Genomic DNA, 25304 nt, shown 5'->3' on the forward strand with positions numbered 1-25304 from the left:
TGAAGCCTTCTACAAGTATGTTTGACACCCTAATCTGGAAGCTGGAACACAAAGCTGGTCCAAATACTGTACCACTCTGCGCATTTTTGATCATGTGAGCAGTCAAACGTAAGCCTATGCTTAGCATGTGCAAGTCCATATTGCCACAAGTCCCCATCTTACTGAAACAGGCTAAGTAAATGAACATCATGACTTAGCTTTCTTTCCCTGTGCCTGAACAATCAGCTTGAAGAATCCTTGAATGATGACCGCAGAAGCCAACACTTCCAGCATTTTGAGCATCTGTTTGCCTATGAAATTTGTGGTCCCACTTTTTATTCTCTTGGTTTGATATAGCTACTAAGACTTTGATCGACCCTTGTCCAGAGGCAATCTTGGCCATGAAATCTGACCCTCAATCTGAATATTACCACTTTGTCAAGTTGGCACATCCCTGGAACTAGGTGGGCATGGAGGAGATGAAAGGAAACGGTTCTGTTCAGCCATCCAAGTCACTGCTTGTGATGTATGTCACTGCTACTGGACAACTGATACAACACATTTTTTACCGGCTTATCTGGATGGAACTTCCACAGACCAGGGTCTTTCCACAGCATTTTCATCACCCAAGATCTTATTTTTGACCACCTTCTTAAGTGTCATAATCAACCAGAGAAGAGTTGTGGAACCAAGTGGACATATCAATTTGTTTGTGGACCAAGGGGCAACGGGGCAAATTGGTGTACACAGTAGAAACCAAACCTGCTTATATTCAAACCCAATCATTCCAATTCTCTTGAAAACCATTTTTAATGACAAAAGTGTTTCACACTGAATGAAACTACAAGACAGAGGAATTCACTTATCGTGCTTCAAGCAGGAACAGCTTTTCTTTTTGCCCACGAATGTTTTAATGTCACATGCTTTTTCTGTATCTGAAAGGAAGGTTCCAACAATACCCACCCCCACCCCCCACCCCAGGACAAAAAGGCAGTTAAAGATAGAGGCCCTCTGGGGTGCCTTCTTGTTTCTTATAAAGAACATTTTCTTTGGATTTTTTGAAGTCTTCGTTTGTTACTTTCATTCTCCGTTCCCGCAAAGCCATCAAGCCAGCTTCTGTGCAAATTGCCTGCCAGAGAGGGAAGTCTCTGGTTAGAAACTTGTGCATCTCACTTATATCACATACTGTGAAAAAGTAATTTTCCAGTACGCTGTTGGTAATTCCTTACAACATTGTCCAGCTACTTACACTTACTTAGGAGTAAGTCTCACTGTTCTGCAAGGGTGCAGAGCCTCAGGCCAGGAGGACAAATCTGGACAAATCTGGCCCACGGGGTGTCCCCAAAAGGCCATGCCCCCTTCCCCCTGTCCCCACCCTATTTGCCGAAACTACAGATTGTTTGATAGCTTGCTGGCATTTGTGCAGTTTTTTCTCCATTCTAAAAGCTTAAAATGCTTCTCTTAAGACTTAGTTATTGGCACTAAGTGCTTTAAGCTAAAGTAGGCTGGCAGTTTTGGTTTTTTGGCCTCACCCCTTTTGCCTTTTGCTCTGCCCCACGCTGGAATGCAGCCCCCAAGAACATCTATGAAATAGAATTTAGCCTTTCGAGTTAAAGAGGTTCTGTACCTCTAATTTGCTGCATGGGACTTACTTCTGAGTGAACCTGCACAGGATCAGGCTATAACTCTGTTAAAACCTAAGGTTGGGTTACCAATTAACTAAAAAAATGACAATTCGATTGTAATGCACAGTAGTTACTACAAACATTTGGTATCCCTTTCCCTCCATCCCTCCCTTCAACCCCTATGGAAAAATGCAACACTGTTCCAGTAAAGCCCAATGAGACATCTTACCAAGGCATATGAGCAAACTTCTGAGAAGTCCCTAGATGCTGCCACTGCTGCCACCCCTTTCCCCCAAAGCCATCCAGCAAGCCCCACTGATTCTCTACCAGCTTTCACATAAAACAATTACGCTTGTGAAGTTTTAGCCTCCTCCTTGGTTTCCGGTTTTCCTGCTCTCGGGCAAAGTCTTCCAGCATTTCATTCTCTTTTCCAATGAGTTTTAGCTAATACTACAGGCCACTTCCCAAATATCAATGACTTTTTAACTTAATAGAGGTGAGGGGAAGCGTGCTGACCATCATCTGCTTCAATCAGGAAAGATTCCCATGACACTGTGATATTTGTTACCAGGCAAAGAGAAGGATACCAGTGCTTAAAAAAAAAAAAACTCAACATGATTAAGCCTTTCTAAAATCAAGAGTGTCCAGGAACAGTTTGTCTAAAACCAGGTTACAGATACATAGGTGCCCATGGGCACCATGTTAGAAAACACCTTTCCTGGTGCCCCCCAGGCTGCCTGTCCCTTCTGATTTTTATTTTATTTCTTAAGATTTTTTAAAACTGGGACACTGCCTATCTGCAAAGCAAAGTGCTGACCTCTAGAACCATCTTTATTTGGGTTCTGAAAAGTGGTTTTGTATTTTGAGCTCAGACCCCATCTCTGCCTTGTACTTACATTCTTGAGCAAGTTACTTTTCTTTTATTTTCACCCATCTGTTTTTTGTGAATTGAGTGACTGGCCATGCCCACCACGGCAGCCATTTTCTGAGAGCATGTGCACCCTCAAGATTCCAAATGTGCGCATCGACCCAAAAGGGTTGGGGATCTCTAGGTAAAGTACAGGCATTTGTGGGAGGGCGCTAAGAGAGGAGGGATATGAGGAACAGAAGCTCAACTGACTGGCCCTGAGGGGGGAAATTTCATCAGTATTGAAAACAGCAGAGAGAATCTTGCGGTACTTTAAAGACTAACAAATGTATTACGGCATAAGTTTTCGTGGACTATAGTCCACTTCATTAGATTCATGCATCTGATGAAGTGGACTGCAGTTCATGAGAGCTTATGCCACAATAAATTTGTTAGCTTTTAAGGTGCCACCAAGACTCTTTATTGTTTTTGCCGGAAGAGATGAACATGGCTGCCTACTGGAAATGAATGGATATCAAGCATCTTACCTTAATATCTGCACCAGACAGATCATCTTTAGCCATAATCAGCTCATCTAGAGTAACATCATCTGCCAAGGTCATTCTGCTTGTATGAATTTGAAAGATACGCTTCTTGGTTTTCTCGTCTGGCAGAGGGAATTCAATCTTCCTATCAATACGTCCTGGGGATTAGAAAATTTCAGCCTGCTCAGATTTTTGCCTGAAGGAGAAAAGGAAGGCTTCCCTTGGGAGGGGGGTTCACACTGGGACTAAGCCATTTTTTATTTTTTTCCCAATGGAACGGTTTTATCCAGGAAATGCTGGCATGCTTCCCCACAGATGTGCTGGAAGGTACATATTTCCCACTCATCACAATTAATATATATCCCCTGATTAATGGAAACCAAGTATCACTTGTTATTTCAAGTTCCATAAACCACTCATTTCTATTTATTATATCTATATCCTGCCTTTCTTGCATGGACCTCAAAGGTGGCACACCTAAGAAATCCTGGGCTATCTCCCATCCAGGCCCTGACCAGACCTAGTTCTGCTGAGCTTCAGCAAGGTTGTTGCACTCTCTGTCTTCAGACCAGTGCCTGGGATCTAGTCCATGGAACAGCATTTGCTCACACTCTTCCTTGCCTCTCCCTTTCCACTTCTCCCCCTGTTATCTCCTTCACTTTAAAGTCTACCCTGTAAGCTAGGCAGGGATGGAAAACTTGTGGCCTGCGAGATGTTTTGGCCGATAACTCCCATCAACCCTAGCCAGCATAGCCAATAGTGAGGGGTGAGGGGAACTGTTGGCCAAAATATCTGGAGGGCCACAAGTTGCTCGCCCCTGCAGTAAACTGACCTGCCTTTTTTTCCTTTTGCGTATGTTTCTCTGTGAAGTGTCACATACAGTGATGACATAGAATGAAGACTAAGCTACAGAAAGGAAGCGATTAGCTGATTTAGAAATTACTGCTTTTAGGTACCCAAATGTGATGTATGAAACTAATAAAAAGAACAGGCAACACAATCTTTTACCTGGCCTGATTAAAGCTGGATCCAACGTTTCTATTCTGTTTGTGGCCATGATCACTTTTACGTCTCCACGCGAGTCAAACCCATCTAATTGGTTCAGCAACTCCAACATTGTTCGTTGGATTTCCCTTTCGCCACCTGAATTTGAGTCATATCTTTTGAAGCAAGAGAAAAAGGGGACAAAACCAAAGTAAATTGTACCCAGCAGTATTCAGGGAAGACGACATTTCCCTTTACATACCATAAAGTCATCAAGAAACTACAGGCAAAGGAGATACAGCACAAGCTGTGACTACACAGATAATTTTTTTTCCTAATATATAGTGTTCTCAAGGTTTAGTGGAACCTCTCTGGTTAAAGCACAGCAGTTTTTATGGCCTTGAGTACATAGTAAGGAGATCAGTATCTTTGAATTCCTGAACCCAGTGGATGAGGTGGACTCAAACTGACCCACCTGACCCTTGCTGCTGTAAACCTTTTCTGCCCCTTCTCTCCCCCATCCCCTTGAAATACTTTTTGTACTCAAAACAATTCCCCCAGGTCTGGAGTGAATGTTCTCCCAAGGAAAGCTTGCCTGGTGCTAACACTGTTACCTTTTTAGTGCCATGCTAAGACTTCCCTGTTCTCTCAGGCTTTTTGCGTTTTAGTCTTTTAGTACAGGCAACACAGTTTTATCTCTTATACCCAATATTGTATTCTATGCTGTGTTGGCACATTTATTAGTTATATATTGTTGATTTTTGTTTGCAATGTTTTTGTATTATTATGATTTAAATTGTAAAGTGCAAAGAGACATTTATTTTATAAAGCATTTAATAAATAAATAGTACAAACCCCCCTCAGGCATAAAGAGGTGTTTATAAATGTCAACAGCATTCACATCACCTGTTCTGTTTAAGGTAGCTATATTTCAGAGTAATGCAACTGTTCGCTATTAACTGCCATTCTAAGAACATGAGAACATGAATCAGATGGAAGGCCTACCTAGTCCAGCATTCTGTTTCCAAAGTAGCCAACCAGATGCCTGAGGGAAGCTCACAAGCTGGACATGAGCGCAACAGCACTCACCTGCTCATCAGGAAAAGCTTCCTGTCAGAGCAATACGACAACGGAACTTATGAGCTAGGGAGGTAGTGGGCTCTCCCACACTGGAGGCATTCAAGACGAGGCTGGACAGCCATATGTTGGGGATGCTCTGACTTGGATTCCTGCACTGAACAGGGGGTTGGACTCGATGGTCTTATAGGCCCCCTCCAACCCTACTGTTCTATGTTTCTATGTTGCCCAACAGCTAGTACACAGGCATACCACCTCTGGTACTAGAGGCAATATACAGCCATCATGACTGGTAGCCACTGATAATCCTACCCGCATGAATTTGTCCAATACCCTTTTAAAGTCATCTAAATTGGTGGCCATCACTACACCTTGTGGTAGTGAATTCCATCGTTTAACAATGCACTGTTTTCAAGAAGTACTTTGTTCTGTCGTCCTGAACCTCCCACCATTCAGCTTCATTGGATGACCCCAGGTTTTGGTATTATGAGTGTTAATTTTTTCTCCCTCTCATATGATACTAAAACCCATTTTCTCCACACCATGCTGTCTTCATTTTAAAAAGCAACTCTTTTAGGCTCCAGTGATAACTGCTACAGGTCTTACCGATATGGGGGCCAGGTGAAAAAGAGGACAGTTCCTGCACTGTTAACATTTGTTTATTATTTATTTGTTTGTTTGTTTATTAAACTTCTTAATCACCCATCTGGCCAGTCACCCAGCCACTCTTGGCGATGTACAACAGTACAATTTAAAACAGTAAAATTACAAATTAAACATTATTTAAAAATACCCTAACCCACCCCAAATGCCTGCCTGAATAATCAAGTTTTCAGTACGTGGCAGAAGCTCATTAAAGAGGGGGCACAGCAGAGTTCCCTAGGGAGGGAGTTCCACAGAGTAGGGGCCACCACAGAGAAGGCCCTCTCCCTCGTCCTCACCAGCATAGCTGTCCTGGCTAGTGGGACAGAGAAGGCCATCCGAGGCTGATCTTGTTGACAGGCCTGTCTGGTGTTGCTGGAGGCATTCCTTGAGATAGGCTGGGCCAGAACCATATAGGGTTTTAAAGGTCAAACCCAACACCTTGAATTTGGCCCGGAAAACAACTGGTAGCTACACCATCTGAAATTCCCTCTACACAACAATTAAAACTACAAGAGCCCTGTCGTCTTTTCCAACTAGCCACCCTACTAACAAATTATACAAACTTCTCAGCTAAAGCACAGTCTGCAGTGACACCTATACCACATTAGAATTTGTCATCATCCCACTGTCAAACTTACCCTACAGCAATGAGGGCTATACACTTTTTTGTTATGTTTCATGTGGAATTGACTACAAAACCTTACCTTTTGGTACCTATTGCATCAATTTCATCAATGAAGACAATGGAAGGGGCATGCTCCTCAGCTACTCGAAACAGTTCACGAACAAGCTTTGGACCATCTCCCAAGTACTTCTGTATAAGCTCAGAACCAACCACTCTCAGGAAGGTGGCAGAGGTCTGATTTGCCACTGCTTTGGCTAATAGCGTTTTACCTGTTTGATTTTGAAAACACAGGGAAGTTAGAACTTGTACCAACTGTGGCTCATCTGTATTACACACGTATGCATTCACAGGTGCAATTCAAAACTACTGACAAGGTTCCCATACTGCAAAGGTCCCCAGCCTTTTCAGACCCATGGGCACATTTGGGAAACTGAGAAATTGCTGTGGGTGCCACCAAAAAATGGCTTCCACAGTGGATGTGGCTAATCACAAAATGGCTGCCATGAGGACCTGGCTGGTCCAAAGTGAACTAAGGGGGGGGGGAACAGAAATAGCTGGAAGCTGGGAGGGAGAAGGAAAGAGCAAGGCAAAGGGGCAGGGGGAAGAGAAAGAGCAAGGCAGAGATAGAAGGGAGAGAAAGAGCAAGGCTGCAGGCTAGGAACAGAGAGAAAGAAGACTACCCTAACATTTTCCAAGAAGCTGCCCTAACGTTTTCCAATTTTTCTGAAGGGGCAGGGAGGGAGAGCTTTGTGGGCACCACTGGAGGTTCCTGTGGGCCCCATGGCACCCATGGGTGCTGTGTTGGGAACCCCTGCCATACTGCCTACGATAGATTAATTTTGAGGTTATGCCAATGAACAATTTAGCTACTCCCTTGGAAGTATTTATATACTTCAAGCTGGTCAAACATTACTTCCTGAACCTAGTATGTGGAGGGATAGTATTTTGTTCATGCATGGCCATACCCTCTCTACTCTCCCTGTGTGCATCTTCACCATCATTTCCCAGGCAGAAGGTAAAATCTGATCTGGTAGAATAGTACATGCATCCAGCCCCATGGATCTTGCTAAATCCACTGTCTGTCCCTAAATAAAGCTCTCTGAGGAGTAGGAAGGGAAAGAGAGGGTGCAGGCACATGCAAGCCTAATTCCCCATCTCACTCAAGGTTCAGGAGGTTGACCAGGCCCTTAGCGATCTGCAGAATGGGTCTAATAAATGCACGTTGCTCAGGGGAGACCAGCAGGTATGCAGGTGACAATGACAATCAGCTTCTATGGGCCAGAGAGATGAACTGAAGATCTAGAACAGGGATGGGGAATGAGTGGTCTTCCAGATGCTGTTGGACTGCAACTCTCATCAGCCCTAGCCAGCAGAGCCAATGGTGAGGAATGAAGGGAGCTGCAGTCCAGCAACATCTGAAAGACTAGGCATGCCCCATTACTGATCTAGAAGATAAATCCCAAGGGATTCTCTCATGGTTAATTAGCTTTTACTCCAGACACTGATCGTAGCTATTAAGATGGTTTGTTTTGCTAAATAAATGCCATCTTGCTTAAGCTACAGAGGTGAATGGCCTCAAAGGCTCACTGCACTCCATCCTTTGAAACAGGGGTAGGCAGCCTGCAGCCCCACCCCCCACCCTGCCCCCCCATGGAAGATTCATATATATGTATAATTGGGTTTTTTAAATTTCCTTAATTTTTTAACACCTGCACGTACGGCCCAGAGCATGAAAATGGCTCCCAGGCACCCAGCTGCCCCCGCAGTTGTCCACTGCTGCATTAAAAGAGCAACTGTCTGATTGCTTTGCTACTGTGTTCCTTGACATGCACAGTATGAAGGCAAACCGGATGGAAAGGAAATACATGCATTTCAGTCCTTTCTCAAGCATGTAAACTTCTGTGTACAACCCACGTAATTCCAGACCATCTACAACAATGCTGGGGATAGCAGCAACACCCTGCCTCCCACTTTCACGCAGAACCTCTAGGAGACCTCATGAGCCATGTACCAAACCTGGGATGTGGCCCTGAGTGGCATGGAGAACTCCAAGAATTGGTTTTTTAATTAATGTGTGTATTATGTGTACATATAACAAATTAGAAGTGAAAGACAGAAAGAAAGCAAAGAGTAGTACCTGTGCCAGGTGGCCCATAAAGAATTACTCCTTTCGGTGGCTTGATTCCCATCTCTTCATAATACTCAGGATGGGTCAAAGGTAGCTCCACAGATTCCTGTAGGGAAGAAATAGCATGTAGCTTTAAAGCACTGAACAATCCTCTTATCAGACTGAAGAAACAGGGCATTGTGGCTCTTCCCAGGTTAGAAATCACAGATCAGGCAATGTGACCAAGATCAGAATTTTCAAAAATGAATCCAATTTGTATGCAACCCACAGGCTTGAACACACATCAGGTTGGGTTCAAACTGGCTTGGAGCAGACCCACTTGAAATCAATGGGGCAAGTTTAGTTAGTCATGACTAACTCCCACTGATTTCAATTGATCTACTCTAAGCATGACTATGACTGGATCCAATCCACTGCCTTTTAACAGGCAACAGACCAAAATTAGTGCTACTCTGGGGTAACTGCTCTGTCTGGAAGCTATGCAAGAGGTAGGTTTGCATCAACTTGGAAGTAGACACAACTATTTCCTCTTAGCACAAAGAAGGCAAAAATTGTTAATGTAAACATGCCTTAATTTTCACAACATGGATGTTGTTCCTGGGGGGAAAAGGCTATTTGTACAGTCTAATTTGGCATCAGATTAACAAGTTCCTTTGAAAATTATGGCTCATCACATCTATTCTCCCTTCCCCAAGGACGTTAACACTGAATATTTTAAAGCAACAAGCATGAAAACCTCAAATGTTTCTCCTAGAGCACTGGCTGGAGTGTCAAGCTTGGAAACAGAGTCTCAAGAAACAGAAGTTCCAAGCTTCGCTCAGCTTGGATGGCCTTGGTGAATTTACTGTTGTGCGGTTAAAATGCACAATCCCCTTGGAAAGGGCTGTGATACAAATGCTAATAGATAAAGGTTTATGGTAAGTGGTCATCTATTTGTACTGAGTTACACAAAATACCATGGAAGCTTTATGTGAAAATCACTGAGCAACAGGATCTATAAAAGTAGGATACTGAAGTAGGATTTATGTATTACATCTTTTAAAAATAATTAAGAGATGTTCTAGTGCTGTCTGATAACAGAAGACGCTGCCAGAAGTATGAATACCTTGATTTCTTGAATCTGATTATCTAAGCCCCCAATATCTGCATATGTCTCTTGCGGGGCTTTCTCCACCTTCATCACGGTAACTAGAGGATCTGTGTCATCCATCAGGACTCCTATGACAGCGTGGACCTAAATCAAAACAGGCAACTGCACCAATAAGCAAAGTAGCACGTCACTCAGAGGAAAACACATTTATTTGAGTGTTTGCCCCATTACGAGCAAGGCCTTGAGGACATCACCATTGGTCTATGGTGACTCACAGTTAACAATGAGCCCCCACAATCTGCTTCCCAGTGGCAAGCACCTGGTTCCTCTGACAAGGATGCTCAGGACTACACCAATCCCTTCCCCAGAGTTCTCTGCAAATTGCAGAGAACTAATAGGCAGGGGAGTGTCTCCTGAACAGCCAAAAGTTGGCATGAGACCGCACCCCACTTGCATACACAGGTGACTTGAGGGAGGGATGGGCAACCTTTCTCTCAAGTCATGCTGAGCTTTGGAGCAGGAAGAAGAGGCACAGGAGATCTGGGCTGCTTCTGCCTAGTCCAATGCAGAGTGTGATATGAGAGGACACTCTGTGCCCCCTACACCCAAAGTTCGCTGATTCACAGAGAAGATGGGTCAGCATGTGGCCTGCTACCAAGCTAAGCCAGTATTTGTGATTCCCTTGGCCTACACATGCTGGGTCCTGACCATGCCCAGGGATGCAGCAGCATGCAGGATGATTGTGTGACCCAGCCTATTCAAACAGAGAGCAGCAGCATCCCAGCAGCGATTCCCACGAATGCAGCAGCCTGGAAAAAAAAATCTTCTGAACTGCAGACACTGTGGACAGACTGCCACAGCCTGACCTGTGCACCGGCTAAGGCACACATTATGATCCCTGTACAATCGAAAGCACATGTTCAAAGTGAAGATGGCTCCAGCTGCATCATTACAGGCCATGTTGCACTGCTGACTGCAAACAAGCCAAGAAATTGCTCTCTACTGCCACTTTTCCTTGATTCACATGTCCAGCAGCAGTAGGCAGAGCTGCAGACATGTGATTGCCCCCTCATGAAAATGCTGATCTTTCTCCTAAATGAAAGATGCCAAGGTGTTGGGGGTTTTTTGGCTTTTCCTCGTTGTGCCTTTTTGCCCCAATCCAGTGAAAGTCACATCTTTGTCCTATTAAAATCAACAGGACTTCAGGGAACTGCAACTGATTTGCCCCATTGCTTATATGACCAGCTTTCTTTGCATTGGGGTCTTTATTATCTCTGTTGCTCTCCCCTGAATTCTCACCACTATGTTTGCATCCTTCTTAAAATTTGTCATGACGAGACTATAACAGGTAGTTGAAACTTGCATGATGCAAACCTAGGTGGCAGAAGAAGGAGAATCTCTCCTCTCCCTTAACTGTTTCCATTCAAACTGGTCATGATAAGAACTGTATAACCTTAAGAGTTTGCCAAGTCTGCTTATTTTCCTCTTCCCTCCTCATCCCCTTTTCCTTTGGTGTCGTGTCTCTTAGATTGTAAGCCTGCAGGCATGGACTGTGTTATTGGTCTTATGTAAGGTGCTCTGGGAGCCGTTTCAGCTAAAGAGTGAGGTAAAATGCTTTAAATAAATAAGTATTGATAAGCTACCCACTTTCAGTGCTTTGGACTGGAGGCAGTCTTTAAAGTTGACATGAATTACCTTATGATTTAGTAGAACTGAACACCCTGGCTCCAGCAAATCCTTGTCTACGAAGGAGAGAATGCTGACATAGTGCTCTGACCCCACTGATGTAGATACGATGGCATGGTTATCATCAATTATCTCCTCCAGTGTCCCTACAGACATTGGGGTCCCTCTCAGATCATCCACCTTTGATCTCTCTTCCTGCAGACAAAAATAAGCTATAATTATGTGTCATGAGTTGCCCATCAACCCAACAACTTTCTATGTCTTCAGCAGAGCTAAAACCGATAGGGGCCCCAATTCGTTGGCAGCCCCAACCCTACAAAACAAAGCCAGTGGCTAAGCATATGCATGTTAATAGGGCAAGGACTTCAAACTAATGGCATTCTGTTGAAGGAGAAAGGTTTACAGACCAGCAGAAACCTTCAGTTAATCTTGGCTGAGAGCTTTCCAGACTTTAGTATGCAATGATAAACTACTTCAGTATGCAATGATAAACTACTTCAGTAGAGGGGAAATCTCTGTTACCAGGTGGAGGCTGGCTGATGTTTTATTTTATTGTGGTCATGCCACGGGCTTCCCGCCCAGACTCACAATTTTCCCTAACACCATGACTTGTGCCCCAAGATGTTGGTTGGAGCATTAGACTGAGAAGGTGGAAAGTATACAAACAAGTGACTTACGTTACAGTGAAGGATAAAACAAATTAACCAAAACCAAAACATAATGTAACTGGAAGAAGGGCAGGCAGGGGGAATCATTTTCTTCTCAACCTGTTGGCTCCCTGCGAACACAGTTCGTGGAGAAAAATCTAACGAAAAGTTTAACTTAACTGCACTTATTGAAATTCAAAATGTAGGTGCCCCTTAATCCCTTCATGATTTGTTTACGGCTGTTTGTTACTGGCATATCATTGTACATTGGCCTGCACCAGTGTTTATAAAGGTGTACAGAGACTTTTTTGTGTTTATATTTCATTTTGCTCCAATTTGTAATTAATTATGGTTATTTACCCCTTCATGGATCACTGCCTTGTTGTGGCGAAGGGGCTTGCGTAACTCAATGAAGCCATAAGCTATGCCGTGCAGGGCCACCCAAGACGGACAGGTCATGGCAGAGAGTTCTGACAAAATGTGGTCCACTGGAGAAGGAAATGGCAACCCACTCCAGTATTCTTGCCAAGAAAACCCCATGGAACGTATCACAAGGCTAAAAGAGATGACGCCGGAAGATGAGCCCCTCAGGTCGGAAGGTGTCCAATATACTACTGGGGAAGAGCAGAGGGTATTTCCAAGTAGCGCCAGAAAGAGTGAAGCGGCTAAGCCAAACCCGAAAGGACACTCAGCTGTGGATGTGTCTGGTGGTGAAAAGAAAATCCGATGCTGTAAAGAACAATATTGTTTAGGAACCTGGAATGTCAGATCAATGAATCAAGGTAAGCTGGAGGTGGTCAAACATGAGATGGCAAGATTGAACATCGACATCTTGGGAATCAGCGAACTCAAATGGACAGGCATGGGCGAATTTAATTCAGGTGACTATCATATCTACTATTGTGGGCAAGAATCCCTTAGAAGAAATGGAGTAGCACTCATAGTCAACAAAAGGGTGGGAAAAGCAGTACTGGGGTACAATCTTAAAAATGATAGAATGATCTCAGTACGAATCCAAGGCAAACCATTCAACATCACAGTAATTCAAGTCTATGCCCCAACCACTGAGGCCGAAGAAGCTGAGGTTGATGGGTTCTATGAAGACCTACAACACCTTCTAGAACTAACACCAAAAAAAGATGTCCTCTTCATCATAGGGGATTGGAATGCTAAAGTAGGAAGTCAAGAAATCACCGGGATAACAGGCAGGCATGGCCTTGGTGTACAAAATGAAGCAGGACAAAAGCTAATAGAGTTTTGCCAAGAGAACATGCTGATCATAGCAAACACTCTTTTCCAACAGCACAAGAGGCGACTCTACACATGGACATCACCAGATGGTCAATATCGAAATCAGATTGATTATGTCCTTTGCAGCCAAAGATGGAGAAGCTCCATACAGTCCCTAAAAACAAGACCTGGAGCTGACTGTGGCTCAGATCATGAGCTGCTTCTTGCAAAATTTCGGCTTAAATTGAAGAACGTCGGGAAAACCACTAAACCGTTCAGGTATGACCTAAATCATATCCCTGATGAATATACAGTGGAGGTGAGGAATAGATTTCAGGGATTAGACCTGATAGACAGAGTGCGTGAGGAACTATGGACGGAGGTCCGTAACACTGTTCAGGAGGCAGCAACGAAATCCATCCCAAAGAAAAGGAAATGCAAGAAAGCCAAGTGGCTGTCTGATGAGGCTTTACAAGTAGCTGAGGAAAGAAGGGAAGCGAAAAGCAAGGGAGAAAGGGGAAGATATACCCAACTGAATGCAGAGTTCCAGAGAATAGCAAGGAGAGACAAGAAGGCCTTCTTAAATGAACAATGCAAAGAAATCGAGGAAAACAACAGAATGGGAAAGACTAGAGATCTCTTCAAGAAAATTGGAGATCTCAAGGGAACGTTTTGTGCAAAGACGGGCATGATAAAGGACAAAGAAGGCAGGGACCTAACAGAAGCAGATGAGATTAAGAAGAGGTGGCAAGAATACACAGAAGAACTATACAGGAAAGATCTGAATGTCCCTGATAGCCATGATAGCGCGGTCACTGAACTTGAGCCGGACATCCTAGAGAGTGAAGTCAAGTGGGCCTTAGGAAGCATTAGTAACAACAAAGCTAGCGGAGATGACAGTATTCCAGCCGAGCTATTTAAAATCCTAAAAGATGATGCTGTTAAAGTGCTGCATTCAATATGCCAACAAATCTGGAACACTCAACAGTGGCCACAAGACTGGAAAAGGTCAGTTTACATTCCAATTCCAAAGAAGGGCAATGCCAAACTACCGTACAATTGTGCTCATTTCACATGCCAGCAAGGTTATGCTCAAAATCCTACAAGCTAGGCTTCAGCAGTATGCGAACCGAGAACTACCGGAAGTACAAGCTGGGTTTCGAAGAGGCAGAGGAACTAGAGATCAAATCGCCAACATTCGCTGCATCATGGAGAAAGCAAGAGAATTCCAGAAAAATGTCTATTTCTGCTTCATTGACTACGCTAAAGCCTTTGATTATGTGGATCACAACAAACTGTGGCAAATTCTTAAAGTGATGGGAGTACCAGACCACCTTACCTGTCTCCTGAGAAACCTGTACGAGGGTCAAGAAGCAACAGTAAGAACCAGACATGGAACAACCGATTGGTTCAAAATTGGGAAAGGAGTACGACAAGGCTGCATATTGTCACCCTGCTTATTTAACTTATATGCAGAGTACATCATGAGAAATGCCGGGTTGGATGAATCAGAGGTCGGAATTAAGTTTGCTGGGAGAATTATCAACAACCTCCGATATGCAGACGATACCACCCTAATGGCAGAAAGCGAAGAGGATCTCAAGAGCCTCTTGTTGAGGGTGAAAGAGGAGAGTGCAAAAGCTGGTTTGAAACTCAACATTAAAAAAACGAAGATCATGGCATCTGGCCCCATCACTTCCTGGCATATAGAAGGGGAAGAAATGGAAGCAGTGACAGATTTTACTTTCTTGGGCTCCAAGATCACCGCAGACGGTGACTGTAGCCATGAAATTAAAAGACGCTTGCTCCTTGGGAGGAAAGCTATGGCCAACCTAGACAGCATAGTAAGAAGCAGAGACATCACCTTGCCGACAAAGGTCCGTCTAATCAAAGCTATGGTTTTCCCAGTAGTAATGTATGGCTGTGAGAGCTGGACTATAAGGAAGGCTGAGCGCCGAAGAATTGATGCTTTCGAACTGTGGTGCTGGAGAAGACTCTTACGAGTGCCCTGGACTGCAAGGAGGTCAAATCAGTCCATCCTAAAGGAAATCAACCCTGAGTGCTCATTGGAAGGACAGATAATGAAGCTGAAGCTCCAATATTTTGGCCACCTAATGCGAAGAGAAAACTCCCTGGAAAAGACCCTGATGCTGGGAAAGACTGAAGGCAAAAGGAGAAGGGGACGGCAGAGGATGAGATGGCTAGATAGCATCACGGATGCAATGAATATGAACTTGAGCACGCTCCGGGAGAGAGCGCAGGACAGGAAGGCCTGGCGTGCTATGGTCCATGGGGTCACGAAGAGTCGGACACGACTGAACGACAACAACAACATGGTTATTTAATTATACTTGATGAATATGAACTTGAGCACGCTCTGGGAGAGAGCGCAGGACAGGAAGGCCTGGCGTGCTATGGTCCATGGGGTCACGAAGAGTCGGACACGACTGAACGACTGAACAACAACAATTATACTTGACTTTTTTGATACTAAAAATAAAACTTTATAGTACATTGTTACAGAAGATATATACCTCTTGCTTTTCTTCCAAAGGTTTCATCTGTTCCTGGTTTCTGATGAATTCTTCCTCCATCAAAAGGTAATCTTTAATTCTTTCCAACTTCAACAGTTTGAGTCTGCACTGGGTGTGAGGGGTTACTACAATGAAAGAAAAAGGCAGAGCCAAACAAAGTTAAAATCTAGAACAAAATATTCTGTTTCTGTGCATGAAGCTGTAGGGAGAGGAGACTGGCAAACAATTTGATTTTTAAGAGATGAATAACTTGATGCATTATTTAGAGGACAGTTTTAACGTGGCTAAAATATGCAATAGTTTTTAGAGAATACAAAATCTTTAGCATAAAAAAATTAAAACAACTTGAAAATAGCTAAAAACAACTAATAATAATCTACCAGGACCCGATTCAATAAGTAACGTTAAAAATCTCCATCATATGCCCTCAAATGCCTGGGAGTAGAGGATAGTCTTAACCTGACACCCCCAAAATAACAATGTTAATGCCAGGCAGATCTCACTGGGGAGAGCATTCCACAATCAGAGGGTCACCACCAAGAAGGCTCTCCCCCTTGTCCAGCAAATTACTGGACATCTACAGGTTCAGAGTTCTGGATCCCATGATTCCATGACATTTTACCTAGGGAGGTGGTGGGCTCTCCCACACTGGAGGCATTCAAGACAAGGCTGGACAGCCATCTGTCAGGGATGCTCTGGCTTGGATTCCTGCATTGAGCAGGGGGTTGGACTCGATGGCCTTGTAGGCCCCTTCCAACCCTACTGTTCTATGATTCTATGACACAGTCATAAGCAGATGTTAAAAATGGAAGCCACGGCCTAGTACCAAGTCAAACCACTGGTCCGTCTAGCTCAATACTGATTACTCTGACAAGAGCTCCCCAAAGTTTTTGAACAGAGATGCCTCTCCCAGCCCTGCTAACCTGAGCTTTTCAAGCAGAGATGCACAGGTCTAAACTGGGGACCTTCTATACGGAACACACGTGCTCTTCTGCTTAGCTATGGCCCCTCACTGAGATGTGCACAAGCCAACGGCACTTACCCAGTGGAAGTTTGCTGGCAGCATCTGGTCCCTTTGTTTTCTTCTTCTTTTTCCCCACTCGGGTTGGAACCGGGGGCTCATATTTCTTCTTCTTGTCCTTTTTATTTTAAAAACCAAGCAGAAAGAGTCAGAATGGTGACAGAGTTGACCCCATGGGAACTCGTATAACACAACATACGCTTCCTTAACCCAGTGGTTCTCAAACTTCCCACCCCACCCCCCACAGTCCACCTAAAAATTCCTGGGGGTCTTGGTGGGCCACTTAATAAACTTTGTTTAGCTCTACAAATCAAAGCACATACGTAACTCGTATTTAATTTTTAAAAAAATGCCTTCGGTGCCAGTATCATTGTCAAAACCAGCGCTGTATTATGAAAACCACAGGCTCTCGGCCCCTTTGAATGGTAAATTTTTAGGGAAAAAATTACTACGTTGCATGAGCACCGTATTATGAAAACCACAGGACCTAGGCCAGGGTCTTGTTAGTCTGTTTGGATAATCTGGCCCCATCTCCGTAATCAGAAAAAATAAATCAAGAGCAGGGCCAAGTACCAATATTCTTGCCTGTTCTGCAACTGATGTTTTATCAGCATGTTTAGACATCACAATAAACGACAGCTGCAGCATCAAGCTTGCTTGCTTCTCTCTCTTGCTCTGGTGCAGGCTGTGAGGAGGACGAGGGAAGCTTTTGCTTCTGTTTTTGATTAACTGCAGTTTAACACATCACCCAATCCTTAAACTGTGGTTAATCTTAACTGTGGCTAGTTGAGAGTTTAACCACAGTCTGTAATGTCCAGACTAAATGGGAAGCTGCGGTTAATCAAAAATGGAAGCAAATGCTCCAAGCTCCTCCTCCTCGCGGCTATGCTGCGGGAGGGGGAGGGGCCAAAGCTTGCTGCAGCTTGTTCCCATCAAGATAAACCATGGTCCAAACTGGCCTATTAGCTAAATGCAGCAAATAAAAGTGTGAGTCAGAAAACTGGGCTCTGGCAAAATAAGGCACATTTGCTACATTTCTCAAGAAAGTACTGTGACAAATATTTGCCCCAGAGGCCTTTGCATCTTGCAAGACTCTTGAACCAACCTGCATAACAGGTTACCTTGCAATTATTTATCCAAAACAGAATCATTGGTCTTCCACATATTTCTCATAATCAGTAACTCCCTGGTGTTACAATTTTCATAAAGAAGGAAACTGAATATGAAGATAAATTCCTGAATTAAGTTTAAATGGGAAGTATTGTACATCGTCTAGAGTGGCCAGGTAGCCAGCCAGATGGGCGGTTAATAAATCAAATAAATAAATCAATTAATTAAGTTGTTTCTAACAGAAACATTCAGGCTAACATGCTATGACTTTTCACTGACCTTCTCACCAACCTCTAAGCTTGCTGACATGAGAAAAGGAAGGTAGAATATTTTCCCAGCTAAACTCAGAACAAGCAAGGTTTCCCACCCAGTGTCAGGAAAAATGTGCATCAGATAAGAAAGATGGGAAAAGGATAACGGCTTACTGGACTAAAGTCCACATGTCTGCTTACATGTAGTTATGGTACAAATAAATGGACATAAAATATTGTGAAAAGTAAATAGAACTAAGAAGCACTCCAAATTTAAAATAATGAAACAATAAACCTGTGGAAGAGAAGCAGATGTTTTGAAGGGAAGTATGTTTCAGCAAAGATAAGAAGAAATGAAATAAATGTATTACTCCCAAATCATAGCTGGGAATTTTGGAAAAAATAACTAACTGTAATGAGCTGAGTCATGTAAGCAGCACTATAATAAATTACCTAAATATGAGAGGTAAAATACAGGGACTTCAGAACAAAACATTGGTTCTCACCAGGACATACCATCTGTCCTCATGAGAGACCAAAACACACCTGTCTCATTGATTTCTCTGCTCCGTTTTGCTCATTCAGAAATGTCACTGGGTAAGATGCTTTAATCGTGGTAAAAAAGGCAGTGCTGCTTGAACTAATCTTAAAATGCTTTTAAAATGTGCTTTGTAACAATTATGTATTTTTTGTCTATGTTCAATGTTCTTATATCAGATGTGAATCATGTAGAACCTGGTTAAGACTTTAAAGTAAAAGCTGAAAAGACATGGCTGATCTCAGAGTGCTCTATTTAAAAACTCTTTGTGTTAATACCAGGAATTTTGTAAACTTATACTTTTCTTGGTGACACTTTGCTTCTGGAGTATGGCATGGGATACATTACCTGCTTATCCATGATCCAGCTAAATACAGAAATCCCATATCATAATATCCCTAGACAGGGACAAATCTGTCATGGTACACCAGACAAACATATGTATTTGCTTTCATTTACTTACTTTGTCATCCTTCTTGCCACCTCCAGGACCATGTCCACCACTCTGGCTTTGACCCTTATGGAAAAAACAGAAAATCAAGTAAAACTCAATATGACCTTGCATGCTGGAAATATAAACATCTTGATATTCAAAGATTTCTACCATGAACTAAGCCCTATTCGTCTCAATGGCATGTACTACCAAACAAGGTTACAATCCTAACTACACCTTCTGGGGAGCAAGTCTTAAAAGAGTTCAGCAGAAATTACTTCTGAGAAAACAAAGTTAGGATCACACTGCATATGTGTTTAGGACTGCAACCGTAGGACTGTGTAACACTGATCTGTACTTACAGCATCCTAAACAAAATTTGCCGATATATCATAGATATATTGACAAAAGGATATGTTTTAAAACTAGGCTGCAAGAGTAAGAGTCCACAGCCACTTTTTGTTTTAACAGAATTGCTTCAAAATATTTTGAACACAATAGTATAAAAGCAACCTTCTGAATAAACATTCAATCACCATACTACTATAGAGGCATACAATACAATCCTAGGCACATTTACTTAGAAATAAATCCCACGGCATTCAATGGGGTTTACTCCCAAAGAAGGGTGCAGAAGAATTGCACCCTAAGAAACTAAGCAATGAACCAGAATGTCCCTAAATCAAAGCTCTTCTCTACCATAAACGTAGTAAGTGGCTCTAGATAAACAACTGTCTCTTTCAGCCTTAGCCATCCAACTGTAACATGGGCAGAACAATACTGACCTACTTTACAGGGTTGTTATATGCATTACTGACATAAGGAAAACATTCTGAACTTTCTAAAGCATGATAAATTTACATGGTAAATATAGCGCTGTATATATTTGACACAGGAATCTCTAAGGTGGCGGGCACTTACCTGAACAGTCAGAAACTTCCTCCTGACCAACACACTCTGTATGCTCAGGCCAGAAACTGAAATTTATTTATCAAGTTTATACACTATACCTTCAGCACAAGTGTTCCCAGGGCTAGTTCCAATAAAAAAAAAGTTGACTGCCCTACACAAAACGACCTTCTTCTGATAATAAGAAGTAGCCACATAGCCCTTTGTAAGTTGGAAGGTGATAGGGTATTTATTTATTTATTTTCTATACCACCCAATAGCTGAAGCAATCTGGGTGGTTCACAAAATTTTTGGGAAAATGTCATGTAGATAATGGTTTTAGCCTCTGATTCAGTAGGCTTTTATTTTTGAGTCAAGGCTCCCCAGGGCTAAGCCGTGCAGCATCTATTTTTACTTTGAGGAATCAAGTCTAAGATATATGGAGTTAAATAAAAGTGCTCTGAGAATGCGTAGGGTAGATTTCTTCACCACTGAGGGCAGCTAAACATTTTACATAGCAGACATGTTTACTGCCTGCAGAATGTTTCCTGCAGAAGACACATACATAAATGATGGATGATACTGTCTCAGATTTAAACACTTATGTATACATACATATATGTGTCCTTTGATTGGCCCAGAGCACTCAGCCAGGAATACATGTGTTTTTAAAGATACACATATGGCATCTACACTTTACACAACTGTTGTGGTAAACTGTAGCGCACACATAGCAATCATATATCTGCAATGTAAAGCAAGGAGCTGTCCCAAGGAGCAATAAGCAACATGTACTGTTATTTTTGTATGTTTTTAGCCACCTGAGGTGGCTCTGTTTGTATTACTAAAAGGCAGGATATTTCTATTATGCATTTATCCATCAACATTAGGGCTATTTGTCATTGTTTCTATTGTATTTTTGAATACTGTTATATTTACTGCTGTTTATATGATACGTTGTGCACTTTGGGCACAATTTTGTGGAAAAGGAGCATACAAATAGATAAGGGAAATATAAAATATCCCCATAAATAAATACACACATTTAATAGAACCCCCCATATATAGAAATGCACAAATATATGTCTGCATACATGATGCATGCCCCCCCGCAACACACACACACTGAGAAAGTTTGCTGTAGAGCAGACTTCCCCAACTTGGTGCCCTCTAGATGTGTTGGACTACAAGTACAGCATGCTGGGAGTTGTAGTCTAACACACCTGGAAGGCAACAGATTGGAGATGGCTGTTTCAGAGATTTATTCAGATACATTGCAGGGGAGTATATAATGTTTTCACATCAGAGGATGAATTTGCAGATGGACATGAAACCAGCTCCATGTATGGTGTGGCAAAAGTGGATGGGTAGACATTTTTCTCCCCTTCATAGATCACTGCCTTGTTGTGGTGAAGGGGCTTGCGTAACTCAGTGAAGCCATAAGCTATGCCGTGCAGGGCCACCCAAGACGGACAGGTCATGGTGGAGAGTTCTGACAAAATGTGGTCCACTGGAGAAGGAAATGGCAACCCACTCCAGTATTCTGGCCAAGAAAACCTCATGGAACATACCACAAGGCTAAAAGATCAGATGCCAGAAGATCAGCCCCTCAGGTCGGAAGGTGTACAACATACTACTGGGGAAGAGCAGAGGGAATTTCCAAGTAGCTCCAGAAAGAGTGAAGCGGCTGGGCCAAAGCCGAAAGGACACTCAGCTGTGGATGTGTCTGGTGGTGAAAAGAAAATCCGATGCTGTAAAGAACAATATTGTTTAGGAACCTGGAATGTCAGATCAATGAATCAAGGTAAGCTGGAGGTGGTCAAACATGAGATGGCAAGACTGAACATCGACATCTTGGGAATCAGCGAACTAAAATGGACAAGCATGGGCGAATTTAATTCAGGTGACCATTGTATCTACTACTGTGGGCAAGAATCCCTTAGAAGAAATGGAGTAGCACTCATAGTCAACAAAAGGGGGCAAAAGCAGTACTGGGGTACAATCTCAAAAAGATAGAATGATCTCAGTACGAATCCAAAGCAAACCATTCAACATCACAGTAATTCAAGTCTATGCCCCAACCACTGATGCCGAAGAAGCTGAGGTTGATCGGTTCTATGAAGACCTACAACACCTTCTAGAACTAACACCAAAAAAAGATGTCCTCTTCATCATAGAGGATTGGAATGCTAAAGTAGGAAGTCAAGAAATCACCGGGATAACAGGCAGGCATGGCCTTGGTGTACAAAATGAAGCAGGACAAAGGCTCATAGAGTTTTGCCAAGAGAACACGCTGATCATAGCAAACACTCTTTTCCAACAGCACAAGAGGCGACTCTACACATGGACATCACCACATGGTCAATATCGAAATCAGATTGATTATGTACTTTGCAGCCAAAGATGGAGAAGTTCCATACAGTCAGTAAAAACAAGACCTGGAGCGGACTGTGGCTCAGATCATGAGCTGCTTCTTGCAAAATTTCGGCTTAAATTGAAGAACGTCGGGAAAAACACTAAACCATTCAGGTATGACCTCAATCATATCCCTTATGAATATACAGTGGAGGTGAGGAAAAGATTTCAGGGATTAGACCTGATAGACAGAGTGCCTGAGGAACTACGGACAGAGGTCCGTAACACTGTTCAGGAGGCAGTAACGAAATCCATCCCAAAGAAAAGGAAATGCAAGAAAGCAAAGTGGCTGTCTGATGAGGCTTGACAAGTAGCTGAGGAAAGAAGGGAAGCGAAAAGCAAGGGAGAAAGGGGAAGATCTATCCAACTGAATGCAGAGTTCCAGAGAAGAGCAAGGAGAGACAAGATGGCCTTCTGAAATGAACAATGCAAAGAAATCGAGGAAAACAACAGAATGGGAAAGACTAGAGATCTCGTCAAGAAAATCGGAGATATCAAGGGAACGTTTTGTGCAAAGACGGGCATGATAAAGGACAAAGAAAGCAGGGACCTAACAGAAGCAGATGAGATTAAGAAGAGGTGGCAAGAATACACAGAAGAACTATACAGGAAAGATCTGAATGTCCCTGATAGCCGTGATAGTGTGCTCACTGAACTTGAGCCAGACATCCTAGAGAGTGAAGTCAAGTGGGCCTTAGGAAGCATTACTAACAACAAAGCTAGCGGAGATGACAGTATTCCAGCTGAGCTATTTAAAATCCTAAAAGATGATGCTGTTAAAGTGCTGCACTCAATATGCCAACAAATTTGGAACATTCAGCAGTGGCCACAAGACTGGAAAAGGTCAGTTTACATTCCAATCCCAAAGAAGGGCAATGCCAAGAGTGTTCAAACTACTGCACAACTGCGCTCATTTCACATGCCAGCAAGGTGATGCTCAAAATCCTACAAGCTAGGCTTCAGCAGCATGTGAACCGAGAACTACCGGAAGTACAAGCTGGGTTTCGAAGAGGCAGAGGAACTAGAGATCAAATCGCCAACATTCGCTGGATCATGGAGAAAGCAAGAGAATTCCAGAAAAACGTCTATTTCTGCTTCATTGACTACGCTAAAGCCTTTGATTGTGTGGATCACAACAAACTGTGGCAAATTCTGAAAGTGATGGGAGTACCAGACCACCTTACCTGTCTCATGAGAAACCTGTACGAGGGACAACAAGCAACAGTAAGAACCGGACATGGAACAACCGATTGGTTCAAAACTGGGAAAGGAGTATGACAAGGCTGTATATTGTCACCCTGCTTATTTAATTTATATGCAGAGTACATCATGAGAAATGCCGGATTGGAAGAATGACAGGTTGGAATTAAGATTGCCGGGAGAATTATTAACAACATCAGATATGCAGACGATACCACCCTAATGGCAGAAAGCGAAGAGGATCTAAAGAGCCTCTTGTTGAGGGTGAAAGTGGAGAGTGCAAAAGCTGGTTTGAAACTCAACATTAAAAAAACTAAGATCATGGCATCTGGCCCCATCACTTCCTGGCATATGGAAGGGGAAGAAATGGAAGCAGTGACAGATTTTATTTTCTTGGGCTCCAAGATCACCGCAGACGGTGACTGTAGCCATGTAATTAAAAGACACTTGCTCCTTGGGAGGAAAGCTATGGCAAACCTAGACAGCATAGTAAGAAGCAGAGACATCACCTTGCCGACAAAGGTCCATCTAATCAAAGCTGTGGTTTTCCCAGTAGCTACGTATGGCTGTGAGAGCTGGACTATAAGGAAGGCCGAGCGCCAAATAATTGATGCCTTCGAACTGTGGTGCTGGAGAAGACTCTTTCGAGTCCCCTGGACTGCAAGGAGGTCAAATCAGTCCATCCTAAAGGAAATCAACCCTGACTGCTCATTGGAAGAACAATGAAGCTGAAGCTCAAGTATTTTGGCAACCTAATGCGAAGAGAAAACTCTCTGGAAAAGACCCTGATGCTGGGAAAGATTGAAGGCAAAAGGCGAAGGGGACGGCAGAGGATGAGATGGCTAGATAGCATCACCGATGCAATGAATATGAACTTGAGCACACTGGGTGAGAGTGCGGAAGACAGGAAGGCCTGGTGTGCTATGGTCCATGGGGTCACGAAGAGTCGGACACGACTTAACGACTGAACAACAACTTTTTTTCCTCTGTCATAATAGTAGAATCCAATAGAATGAGATAGGATGATGGATGGGAGATTTGGGACAGATAAAAAGGAACGAGTTCTTTATACAACGCATAGTCAAACTAGGGAATTCACTTCCACGAAATGTAGTGATGGCCACCAATTTGGATGGCTTCAAAGGGGGACTGGAAAGGTTCATAGAGAATCAGGCTATCAATGGCTAGTAGTCCAGATGGCTGTACGCTACCTCCAGTATGCTGGGGAACTTGGGTGGGAGGGTGCTGTTGCACGCATCTCCTGCTGGTGGGTTTCCCGCTGGCAGCTGGTTGGCCGATCCGTGAACGGAACGCTGGACTAGCTGGACCCTTGGCCCGATCCAGCACGGCTCTTCTGATGCCCTTATCTAACTTCAGGCCCTAAAACACCGGACTTCAGCGGAGCAAACCGATCGCGCACCGCCGCCCTTACAGCGGCCTCCCAGAACGAGCTCGTCTTGCTCCTCGTCTCCCCACGCTGCGGAAAGTCAAAGCTCCCTGCCCAGCAAGGCCACCCGCCACGACACGGAGCTGCCCTGCGCGGCGCCCCTTCCCCGCTGTTCACCTCGCCTTCCGCAGGGGAACGACGAGGACGCCGCAGGGCACCGCGAAGCGCGCCGACGCCGGCGGAGAAGAGAGAGCGGCGGCCCCGGCCCCGAAGGAGCTCGCCGCCCTCCTGCCCGCGCCGCCGCTGCCCGCGCTGCACGCGAGCCGCCCCGAGAGGCCCCGCCGCTCGCTCGCTCGCTCACTCACCATTCTGCCCACTCACCGCCGAACACCGGAAATCTAGCTGCCGCGCAAAGCGGC

The 25304-nt window shown here is 43.7% G+C and overlaps 1 protein-coding gene across 3 annotated transcripts; it reads right to left on the bottom strand.

Moving 5' to 3' along the window:
• Window positions 1-766: 766 nt before the first annotated feature.
• On the bottom strand, window positions 767-25304 carry PSMC1 (proteasome 26S subunit, ATPase 1). 3 transcript variants are annotated; one of them, XM_084840872.1, is made up of 11 exons: window positions 25251-25304; window positions 19026-19079; window positions 16685-16781; window positions 15643-15767; window positions 11241-11426; window positions 9561-9689; window positions 8465-8561; window positions 6407-6596; window positions 4005-4156; window positions 3000-3154; window positions 767-1108 (listed from the first exon to the last, which is right to left on the bottom strand). In XM_084840872.1, exons 1-11 carry the CDS (start codon window positions 25251-25253, stop codon window positions 974-976), a joined length of 1323 nt encoding a protein of 440 aa, XP_084696998.1. In that variant the 5' UTR covers window positions 25254-25304; the 3' UTR covers window positions 767-973. The 3 variants fall into 3 exon arrangements, with proteins under 3 accessions (XP_084696998.1, XP_084697015.1, XP_084697006.1); XM_084840889.1 differs by having other exon boundaries at window positions 25063-25304; XM_084840880.1 differs by having other exon boundaries at window positions 24710-25304.

Source organism: Heloderma suspectum, chromosome 1 (assembly GCF_057233095.1).
Source record: "Heloderma suspectum isolate Gila_16-S chromosome 1, 16-S_ref, whole genome shotgun sequence".
Classification (NCBI taxonomy): Eukaryota; Metazoa; Chordata; class Lepidosauria; order Squamata; family Helodermatidae; genus Heloderma; species Heloderma suspectum.

Coding starts and splice junctions, on each gene's coding strand:
- PSMC1 (XM_084840872.1), bottom strand. Junction 16,782..19,025: donor GTGGCAAGAAGGATGACAAA/GTAAGTAAATGA, acceptor TAAAATAAAAAG/GACAAGAAGAAGAAATATGA. Junction 11,427..15,642: donor CTTTGGAAGAAAAGCAAGAG/GTATATATCTTC, acceptor TTTTGTCTGCAG/GAAGAGAGATCAAAGGTGGA.